Source organism: Oncorhynchus kisutch, linkage group LG6, assembly GCF_002021735.2.
Source record: "Oncorhynchus kisutch isolate 150728-3 linkage group LG6, Okis_V2, whole genome shotgun sequence".
Lineage (NCBI taxonomy): Eukaryota > Metazoa > Chordata > Actinopteri > Salmoniformes > Salmonidae > Oncorhynchus > Oncorhynchus kisutch.
Window position 1 is genome coordinate 34860164 of NC_034179.2, and position 12012 is coordinate 34872175.

A 12012-nucleotide genomic window follows, 5' to 3' on the forward strand; every position below is an offset into this window, starting at 1 on the left:
CTCTCATTGTCCACCCTCTCTCTCCCCCACCCTCTCTCTCGCCCCCCCCCCCACCCTCTCTCTCCCCCCACCCTCTCGACCCACCCTCTCCATCTTACTCTCTCTCTTCAACATGGGTCTGTGTTTCCCATCATTCTTTATGCACTGTATCCTAACCCTTCTCTCGCTCCTTCAGATTTCAACTATAACACAGACGGGTATGACGGTGATGCAGCAGAGGATCATAAGAGTCAGGACGGTTCAGAGACCATGCCCTTCATAGACGAGTCCCCCACCATCTCCCCCAGCCTGTGTGCATGCGGCCCTGATGGAGATGCCATCTCCCCTGTCCCACCAGAGGACCTGCTGCCCGGGGTGAGTCCCATACACACATGCTTTTACGCACAGACACTAGGCGTGAAAGAGTTGACAAAACTCACGGTACGATACGGTGGTGTCACAGTTCGGTATTTTCCATGTATTTTAATTGTAAACATGGGTAGCTTGAATTCCCAGGAGCAGATGGAAACAAAGGGACAACAAAAAACAGCAGTGTCTGTCTTATAACATGAAATATAATAGTCATTTAAAACGGAAAATAAAACAGTCAATTAAAACAGAATTTCAACAAGAGTGCATAGTCCAGCAGCATATATCCAAATTAAGTCACATAGCAGTGCCATAAACAAAATAGGACCACTTAAGACTGGTTACTTGAAAATCTGATAAAAATGTTTATTTTTTTCAAGTTTTTCTTTAAGAAGATTAGTCTATCTGCAGTGAGCACAGATCGGCTTGCTGTGGCAATGTCAGCTGCTGTGGAGAATAGCCTCTCGCTAGGGACAGAGGTTCCAGGCACAGCCAGGTAGTGCCTTGCTAACATGGCAACATGAGGTTATATTAACTCTTTGGTCTTGTAAGTGGATCAGCACCATGTAAGTGGATCAGCATCTGGGGAATACAGTCCACTTCCCTGTATGAGGTCACCTCCTCCTCTATGACCTTGACCTTTGACTTGGTTCCCTGCTCCTGTGTCGTGAACAACTCCCCAGACACTATTATGACAATTACAATTATTGCTTTATAGTTAATTGTTAAATCACTAATTAATAAATGTCACATTAACAAAATAAATAAAATATCTGTTGTATATTGGTCACAATCTCTGCTGTGATTTCATTGTAGACTCAGACGAGCAGCACCATCCAGGTGCAGTAGGGACTTGAGCCGGGAGTCCAAAGCAGTGCTCTTGTGTAAGTCTATGACACCGGGGCCAGCATATCTAGGCTCCAGTTTAACTCTGATAGCAGTCATGACACCCCTTACTGCGGGTTCATCTAATTCAGATGAAGATGGCGTAGCAGTGCAGACTTGGTTTGTTGTGCTCTTGTTTATTTTTTGTCTTTTTTGTATATATCCCAATTTATTTTTCAATCTCTTTTGCCATTTTTAAATTAAATATACATTCCGGTAACCCGCCTCACTCAATGTGACACGAATCTGTTATTGTTTTAGACCCTATAGCCAAAACTTTCATCAAAAGGTAGCCAGCTAATTATCTAAGTTAATAGCTATTTAGTCATTGTTAGCCACTGCTCTCGGACTGTTTTTCTCCGCTACAACGCCAGATTTCTGCCGTAACCCCTGGACCATTGATCCTCACAGCTAGCTAGCTGCCACTGAGTGACCCAGCCATGAAGCTAGCCCTGAGCCAGGCGCCTCTCCCGGCTAGCAAACGAAATTTCCACAACTACAATACCTCTTTCGCCATCTGGCCTGGTCCCTTCGTCGACATGGCGCCCCGCGGTACCACCACGACTGTTCCGCAGACGTAATTCCATCAGTTCACCTCAGGGTACCCTCAGATATTATCCTGACTAACTTGCCCTCCAAATACACCTCCACTGTTTTCAATCAGGATCTCAGCGATCACTGCCTCATTGCCTGCATCCGCTATGGGTCCGCGGTCAAACGACCACCCCTCATCACTGTCAAACGCTCCCTAAAACACTTCTGCAGGCAGGCCTTTCTAATTGATCTGGCCCAGGTATCCTGGAAGGATATTGACCTCATCCCGCCAGTCGAGGATGCCTGGTAGTTATTTAAAAATAATTTCCTCACCATCTTAAATAAGCATGTCCCTTTCAAAAAATGTAGAACTAAGAACAGATATAGCCCGTGGTTCACTCCAGACCTTACTGACCTCGACCAGCACAAAAACATCCTGTGGCGGACTGCAATAGCATTGAATAGTCCCCGCGATATGCAACTGTTCAGGGAAGTCAGGAACCAATACACACAGTCAATTAGGAAAGTGAAAGGTTAGCTTTTTCAAACAGAAATTTACATCTTGTAGCTCTAACTCCAAAACGTTTTGTGACACTGTAAAGTCCATGGAGAATAAGAGCACCTCATCCCAGCTGCCCACTGCACTGAGGCTAGGCGACACGGTCACCACCGATAAATTCATGATAATCGAAAATTTCAATAAGCATTTCTCTACGGCTGGCCACGCTTTCCTCCTGGCTACCCCAACCCCGCTCCCCAGTGTATCCTTCAACCAAATCCAGATCACAGATGTTCTGAAAGAGCTGCAAAACCTGGACCCGTACAAATCAGCTGGGCTAGACAATCTGGACTCTTTCTAAAATTATCCGCCGCCATTGTTGCAACCCCTATTACCAGTCTGTTCAACCTCTCTTTCGTTTCATCCAAGATCCCTAAAGATTGGAAAGCTGCCATAGTCATCCCCTCTTCAAATGGTGTGACACTCTCGACCCAAACTGTTTTTGACCTATATCCATCCTGCCCTGCCTTTCTAAAGTCTTTGAAAGCCAAGTTAATAAACAGATCACTGACCATTTCGAATCCCACCCGACCTTTTTTCGCTGTGCATTCCGGTTTCCGAGCTGGTCACGGGTGCACCTCAGCCACGCTCAAGGTACTAAACCATATCATAACCGCCATCGGTAAAAGACAGTACTGTGCAGCTGTCTTCATCGATCTGGCCACGGCTTTCGACTCTGTCAATCACTGTATTCTTATCGGCAGACTCAATAGCCTTGGTTTCTCAAATGACTACCTCGCCTTGTTCACCAACTACTTTGCAGACAGAGTTCAGTGTGTCAAATCGGAGGGCCTGTTGTCCGGACCTCTGGCAGTCTCTATGGGGTTACCACAGGGTTCAATTCTCGGGCCGACTCTTTTCTCTGTATATATCAACGATGTCGCTCTTGCTGCGGGTGATTCCCTGATCCACCTCTACACAGACGACACCATTCTATATACATCTGGCCCTACTTTGGACACTGTTAGCTAACCTCCAAACGAGCTTCAATGCCAAACAATACTCCTTCTGTGGCCTCCAACTACTCTAGCAAAACCAAATGCTTTTCAACCGATCACTGCCCGCACCCGCCCACCCGACTAGCATCACTACTCTGGACGGTTCTGACCTAGAATACGTGGACAACTACAAATACCTAGGTGTCTGGCTAGACTGTAAACTCTCCTTCCAGACTCATATCAAACATCTCCAATCCAAAATCAAATCTAGAATCGGCTTTCTGTTTCGCAACAAAGCCTCCTTCACTCACGCCACCAAACTTACCCTAGTAAAACTGACTATCCTACCAATCCTCGACTTCGGCGATGTCATCTACAAAGTAGCTTCCAATACTCTACTCAGCAAACTGGATTTAGTCTTTCATAGTGCCATCCGTTTTGTTACCAAAGTGCCTTATACCACCCACCACTGCGAACTGTATGCTCCAGTCGGCTTGCCCTCGCTACATATTCGTTCCAGACCCACTGGCTCCATGTCATCTATATGTCTATGCTAGGTAAAGCTCCGCCTTATCTCAGCTCACTGGTCACGATAACAGCACCCACGCGTAGCACACGCTCCAGCAGGTATATCTCACTGGTCATCCCCAAAGCCAACAGCTCCTTTGGCCGCCTTTACGTCCAGTTCTCTGCTGCCAAGGACTGGGACGAGTTACAAAAATCGCTGAATCTGGAGACATTTCTCTCACTAACTTTAAACATCATCTATCTGAGCAGCTAACCCGATTGCTGCAGCTGTTCAAAGTCCATCTGTAAATAGCCCACCCAATCTACCTACCTCATCCCCATATTGTTTTTATTTACTTTGCTGCTCTTTTGCACACCAGTATCATTACTTTCACACCATCTGCTCATCTATCACTCCAGTGTTAATCTGCTAAATTGTAATTACTTTGCTACTATGGCCTGTTTATTGCCTACCTCCTCATGCCATTTGCACAAACTGTATATAGACTTCATTTTTTTCCTGTTGTGTTACTGACTGTATGTTTGTTTATTCCATGTGTAACTCTGTGTTGTTGTTTGTGTCGCACTGCTTTGCTTTAGCTTGTCCAGGTCGCAGTTGTAAATGAGAACTTGTTCTTAACTAGCTTACCTGGTTAAATAAAGATTTGAGTGATGTTATATATATGCAGGCCTCAGTGTATCATGCAGCCCTCAGGTTCATTACAAATCAGAAATGTCTAACACATTGTGATCTCTACAGCGCTGTTGGCTGGTCATTTTATCTCTGTTCTTTTCTCCAACTTTAGTCAGGTCAGTAAATAAATATCAATTACGGTCACATTCTGATTTGCTTCTAACAGTACCAAAAATTAGAACAGGTCATGGTAGAATAGTTTTAGTTATTTAGCACCGTGCTCCTGGAATTCTCTCCTGAACATTTTAAAATGTGATGATCTAGTTTCGTTGGTGGAGTTTAAACACTTGATCGATGTATATATCATAGAAGAGTGTAATTGTTTTTAGGCCAGCTGTTTTTAGTCAAGATGTTTGTGTTTTTAATGTAATATGTAATTGTTGTACTGTCTGTCTGTTTATAGTTTTGTTTAATGTTGTGTTAGTGTATGTAAGTTGTTTTGTCAAACGTTGTTCCCCCATGGACCATGGAAACTGATGGAATGCTCTGTGCATTTCAGTGTTGTGACTGTTTTGAGAGGTTTGCACACTTTGATAACTTCCTCTGCTTGTTTGTCATTTTCAGACGAAGTCACTATCTTTGACATTCTTCCTCACAGCTTGTTCAGTCAGTGTAGAATACAGCTCAACTTTCTGCTCAAGGTACCTCTCAACAATGTCATGGCTTGATTTCCATCTAGTAGGGACATCTTGGATTAGTTTGTGGTTTGGCAGATCCAGCATCTCCTGTTTTGAAAACATGTGCAGAAGTTGTGCTTTTATGAAAGAAGGATACCACTTTCCTGATTTGTCCTATGAGGTGAGAGATTGGATTCACTGTCATTGCTTTTTGAGATGCTAGATTAATAACGAGAGCAAAGCATCTTATCTGTGGCCCCAATTCAGCTAGTGCAACTGCATTTGCAATATTTCTAGTGTTGTCAGTGGTCACAGGAATCGCTACATTATCCCTCTCCAACTTCCACACTGCAACTACTTCCCTTAGCTCCTCCCCCAAGTTTACACTGGTGTGACTCCTCTCAAGGGGACGTGTTTGAAACACATGGCTGTTTACCTCCCACTCTGCCATAATGAAATGAGCCTTACAGTAAGGTAGCTCTAGATGTCCAACTGTTTGTTGTTAAAGCAACAGATCGCGTTTCTCACAACTCGCTCTCAAGTTGTTCTTTTAAAAAATAAAATTGTATAAGACAGGTATTAATGTCTGGGGAAAAATGTGTACAGTAAGGAATAATATCGGCCACTTTAAACATGTTTCTGAACCCCGCCATCTCTACCACAGAGAAGGGACTCATATCTGCCTCTATGAATTTAGCTATCGCTGAGTTGTTTTCTCTAACCTTACCGGAGTCGGCCTCATTATTGTTGCCTGAATGAAGGCTGTGGGGAGAAGTGTTTGCGGTTTCATTTTTTCACCTGGTCCCACGGAATGGCACTTTGGGGTGATGTCGGCGCAAATGAGTAGTCTTGTTACTCATATTGCCACTGGAATAGGCTATCGGCAATGAACAGAGCCTACATGTTGTAGAAGTTTTATCCACCACTCTAATAGGCTATTGGCCATGAACAGAGCCTACATGTTGTAGAAGTTTTATCCACCACTCTAATAGGCTATCGGTAATGAACAGAGCCTACATGTTGTAGAAGTTATATCCACCACTCGTTGGTAATCCCCGTTATAGTTTACAGGGAAACCGAAATGTTGCCAGACAGCAGACCTGAATGATACTGGAGCGTCTTCTAGTTCTGGCTCGCCATGTTGCTCCTTTGCATTTAGCTAACTTCCAAATCCTTCATAAGCTAGCGTAAACTCACGTAAACTCGTACATCGCCTTGGTCCGTACAATTGCCCTTATTTTAGCGCCCCAAAAACGTAATACTTACAGATCAACTGTAATGTCAATACAATTGTAAAGCACAATTTCTCCCCTTTCCAACAGAATCAATTACATGACCTAAACACTGGCCGTTTCTGCATAATTCAAGCAGGCAATGAGTCCAGTCTGGTCTTTTTAAAAATGGAGGGTTGGGAAGCGAAACTAATGCGTGATAGTGAGAAGGAGAGATCAGTGTGGGAAAATAGCTTTTTTTCACTCTATCTGTCCAACTTATCACCTTATCGCCTCTAAAATGTAAATAAAACACTATGAAGCGTTTATATAATGTGTCTGTGTCGAATTTGAATCGATTTTTTTAGGCAGGTGCTAAAGTGATCTTAGAAGTAAACAGCGGCTTTGAGAATGATGATGACGCAAAAAATGACTTGGTATTCCCCCTTACCCCCGTCACTGTCCATTTCTTGTTTTTAAAGGATGAGAGGAGTGCCACACCTGGTAGAGAGAGATTGTAAGACAGAAATAGTTGCTTTATGCGTGCTGTATGTTACGACATGACACGTCTAGATGTAACGGAGTGTCCGTTTCTCCAAGACTATAGAGCCATTACCATGTCGATCAACACTTGAATAGAAACCTAGTTCACACCCCCGGTTTTGAAGTCAACACAGTCGCTACAGTCCCATTAGTTTTCTTTGTATCCTCGTTTGAATGTTGCGGTTGCGCACATTTGTATGGAATGGGGTGAGTTTACGTTAATTGCTGCTACGACGGTCTCTCAGCTCTGTTCTCCCTGGAGTGAAATAACTAATGAGCAGAGCTGCATACAGCTACGAGACGAAACAACTCCATAAAATAAAAAAATATTTTGATATTTTTCCATCGTCAATCTATACGCCAGTGGTTTATGCAATCATTATTTTTTTTACAATGAAATGTGTATATATATTTTCCTAGCTATAATATATTATTGTATTATTCGGTTCGCAGTGCGTACCGTGGACCCTGTACTGAACGGTTCAATACGAATACACGTAGCGTTTCACCCCTAACACACACACACACACTGGCGTAAAGGACAGTATTGCAGAGGTGCACAACTCCGGCTTGCAAGGTCTGGGGCCGGGTTACTTCTTACTCCTGTCAGTGCTTTTGCTGCAAACACTTCTTATTCCTACTGTAATTCATTGTGGTCACAACCAATGTTCCCTCTAATATTTTTCTGCTGAGCGCAAACTTGAACGCTGTGAAACATCTGTGCAACTTTTAGTGTGTGTTTACTGTGAACACTGAGGCTGTAACTACTTTAAATTGTAGTTTTAAGTGGCCAATTAGGCTAGTGTGGCTATTTGATCATAATGTAGGCCTACCACAGTGGACTCACATTAAAAAAAACGATGGAGAAAATGCATCCCATAAGATTTTAACATGGAAATAGGAGTTATATTATTCAGCCTACAGTAGCAGCCAATGTGTAGTGTTCAATGTAGGCCTACATTCCATGAGACTTAAAAAAAAAAAAAAAATATGCAGGGCATTGACATTAATCTGTTTATCCACTTGTCCTTCAGAGAATGAGGTGACTGGAAATGTTGGTGTGTTGTTTGAAGCAAGAAACCACCAATAAAATGCATTATTATTCCCATACCATTATTACAGAAAATCTGACACATTATGCTACCTGTTGGCTATAAAAGCTCATTCAAGCCTCTCTCAAAATATAACACTGCCCCTTTAGGACAAAAACAGCTCTACCTGACTCACTTTTCAAAGATGTTGAGAAATGTACACGTTTTGTGCTTTTGTAGGAAGCAATCACTATTGCTGACTACAAATGATCTATAACTGGGCTAATAACTCAATAACTAGCAAAGGATATGAACAACATGCGCACATGTGGCTACATGCAGCTCTTGTTTTGATCTCAACTGATGGCAACTCAAGTCACACCACATTATTTCTGCCTTGTACACAAATTCATGTTGTTATTCCTATGAACAGAGAAAGTGAAATATTCCTCGATATTAGAAAAACCCAAGCCTCTAATAACAGCAACGCAAGCACATAGATGCACTTTCCTACTCATTCATTACTGCTGCAGTGCTTATTGTAGTGCTGAGTGGAAATAGGAAGAACACACATTTTATGGGTTATGAAAGCGTTGAATACAAAGTAACAACTTAAACATGAACTTACTCATAAAACAGCAGCTCTTTACTGTATTTGTTGAGTCTCTGTAGTAATTTAAAAAAATGTTTTGAAATCTCACAGTATCAACTTTTCTGTAGCTTTATTTTATGTGTGCTAAATTATGGTAGACATGGTAATCTGAGCCATCCGATTGTCCATCGGTAGACCTATGGTGCACTTGATTTTTATCTCTTGGCCCTCTGAGAAGGCGCAGGGCAGCTGAATTGGGTGCACCTACCAATATCAGCCGAGACAACAAAAAAAAAAAATAGGAACAAGGCTTTATCATTGTTTTTTTTTACAGAAATGTTTGGCGACCCACTAGGAATGCCTTGGATATTGACCGGTTGGTGACCACTGCTCTAGAAAGTTGAGTGAAGTTCAATCTTGTGCATCTCTCTGTGGGCTGATATTTCTTCTGCACAGCAGTCCCAGAGAGCTGCGCGACAGTCTCGGGGTACTGCATGTCCGCATGCAGTTTAGAGGGAACATTGCTCACAACTGCACTTCAAAACACAGTTTGAGAAGAATGCCACAATGCTTTGTGGGAAATGAAGTCCTCCACTACCCACTGATGGTACAAATTACTGTCTTTGGGTAATATTGTGATTACTTCCTGTATGCCCATGTAATTAACCACTAGAATTCTATCTTCACAGTAACACTGCAGGTGCTGCATTCATTCACATCCTCGGAATGACATCGGTAGCTATTAGCACTAAGCTGCAATCTGCTGTCCTCATAGGCCTTTTGACACTGCACGGTTCTTAGCCCCAGGCTAAGACTGTCCCTGGGCTAGCTTATCCTGTGTTCACACAAGCATTTGTTAACCCTGGGTTGAGCTTTAGCCATGGGCTAAGGATTCACACTTGTATTCCAAAGCCCTGAGCTAACGAACAAACACAGCATGCGACCAACAATCTATCGCGGCGACACAACCAATGTTATAAGTAAATCATTTATTAAGATATTATTTCCTCTTGCTTCTAATCTAGCATTTTGTTTCCAAGAGTGATTGTTTGTAAACCTTACTGTCTGACATCGGAAACTATGTTTCACTTTTTGAAACGTTATTTCGCCCCTGTACGTAGAGTGCTGTCCACAGATGAGACAAACTTTTCTCATCCAGGCAAAGATCATGCAATATTATTACTATTATTATTATTATTGATTGTAATATCGAATTAAATGTCAAAAGAAAAGTTACGAAAGTTAGTTTTTTGTTTTCAGAAGAAAAGATGAAGTACTTAAAATGTAGCTGCAGAACGCGTCACATGCATCACAAGCATATGCAAAATAAGCAAAAGTGCAGCTTTTGTGATTGGACAGTGAAAGTTCTATGTGTTGTTCTTGACCTTGTTTCACACTGGCTAATTTGGGACTGTGTTTCTGGGGCTAGCCCTGAAAAGTCTGTGCTAACCCTGCTCCAGAGCAGGGCCAGTTAGTCCTGGGCTAAGGTTGGTGCTAGCCCACTTAAGAAAGTGCAAGTGTGAACACTCGCTTAACCTCAGGCTAAGATCTCCCTTAGCCCAGGGCTAAGCAGGCTCTTAGCCCTGGGCTAAGGTGCAGTGTGAACATGCCTAGGATGTCAGAACTCAGCACAGCAGAAAACCCATATATGTCAGCATTGCTATCAGTTTAATATAAATAACATGTATGACAGAGACAATAAATAGTCCTGACTTTAATGACTATCTGAATGGTAATACACTAACCCAGCTGTTGGGAATACGTCCTCAGTGAGCAGGGCCCAAGGGGTAACGTACTAATGTCAGTGGTGGTATTAGTGACAGTAGGTTAGGAGCACTGTGTGTGTGCAGGTGTCTCTCGATCCTTACACACTGGGCTCTCGGCAGGGACCGAGCTGAACCCGTCCTGACCTCTATCTTCCACGAAGGCCTCAGGCTGACTGAAAGGTCATGTGAAACAGCCACACAAAAATGGAATGCGTGTAAAAAGTTTATGGGAAAAAAGCTGAGACCTGGGGTGTGGTTTGTAGTGTTACGTCACACTGTATTGTCAACTAAGGAGCGACCGCTTTTAGTCTAACTGACTTCTTTTATACACCTGGAATCTCTACTTCATGCTGAAGAGAACAACATTGTCAGTTGTTCCAACAGAGTAGCGTGCAGTCATATCTCTATCATTGTGACAGGTTTCCTTCCTCATGTACTATGGTTCAGTACAGGCCAGTGGTACAGCTCCATCTCCACCTAGTGATGGGAGAGAGACATCACACCAACAGACATTTCCTCTGCAGCAGTAACTTCTGCAGTGGGCTTACACAGCAAATTGATCTGCAAAGGATGACTCATGAGGCAATGGTCAGAACACATAAGCCGGCCGGCCGGCTGCAACAGAGCCTGGACTTGAACCCAGAATCTTGTATCACTGCAATGCAGTGCCTTAGACCACTGCGCCACTCGGGAGGCCCTTTCCACGCCATCATTTTCATTAGGAATGTAGTGAAGTAAAAGTCGGCAAAAATATAAATAGTAAATTACAGATTCCCCCCCAAAAAATACTTCAGTAGTTTTAAGTCTTTAAAGTCTTAACTTGTTTTATTTTTTCAGTAGTGTAAAGTACTTATCACATTGGTGTAGAGAGAGAGATGCTCACACACATACAGCTTATGAAGCTAGGTATACTGTAAAACTCACACTATATCACACACATTAATAGACTGCTTCAGTTGGATTAAAGTCTGTTTTTAGTAGTTGAAAAGGTCTACATATTGTGAAGTAGAGGGAGAGAGACGGATGTTAACAGTTTATGCAGCTCGGTCTACTACTGTACAACTCACACACACATCATCCATATCAATGTATTATGGCATGATCATTGATCATACTGACCTGAAGTATTTTAAACATTTGTTTTGCAAATGGACAGGGAACAGTTCATCTGATTTTGTTCATCTAAATGCAAATCATACATCTGTGATTGACAGTATACAGGTATTATTGCATGTTGACTCAACAATCACAGTGAAATTAGATTAAATCTAGCCATGATTAGGGCTGTGGCGGTAACAAATTTCGTCAGCTGGTGATTCTCAAACAAATCACTGTCGGTCTCACAGAAATTGACCGTTAATTAATCAAAGACATTTGGCATCTCCTGGCTTCCACATGCCTACAAGCCATTTTTAAAAACTAATAAAATATAACCATTTTCTCCAAGCGATTTGAGGGAATGAGCACATGTGGCTAATCTGTGAGTTGTTAACAAAGAAATAGGTACTCCTAAATGCTTAATTTAGAGTTATTTATGTAACTTTAGTTGTTCTACAAACGTTGGGCTAAATGTTTTTATTTTTAATACATTGTAAGTCTGCATGATGAGACTTTTACAGTCGTATGAAAAAGTTTGGGCACCCCTGACATTTTCCATGATTTCCATTTATAAATAATTGGGTGTTTGGATCAGCAATTTCGTTTTGATCTATCAAATAACTGATGGACACAGTAATATTTCAGTAGTGAAATGAGGTTTATTGGATTAACAGAAAATGTGCAATATG

The 12012-nt window shown here is 42.3% G+C and overlaps 1 protein-coding gene across 5 annotated transcripts in view; it reads left to right on the plus strand.

Annotated features, from left to right (window-relative positions):
- Positions 1-12012, plus strand: part of abr (ABR activator of RhoGEF and GTPase) — a 232319-nt gene that overhangs the window by 83837 nt on the left and 136470 nt on the right. For all 5 annotated transcript variants that reach the window (XM_020485490.2, XM_031826644.1, XM_020485489.2 and 2 more), the window contains exon 2: positions 176-354. In XM_020485490.2, the coding sequence (XP_020341079.1) occupies positions 176-354 (179 nt within the window). The remainder of the gene's footprint in view (positions 1-175; positions 355-12012) is intronic.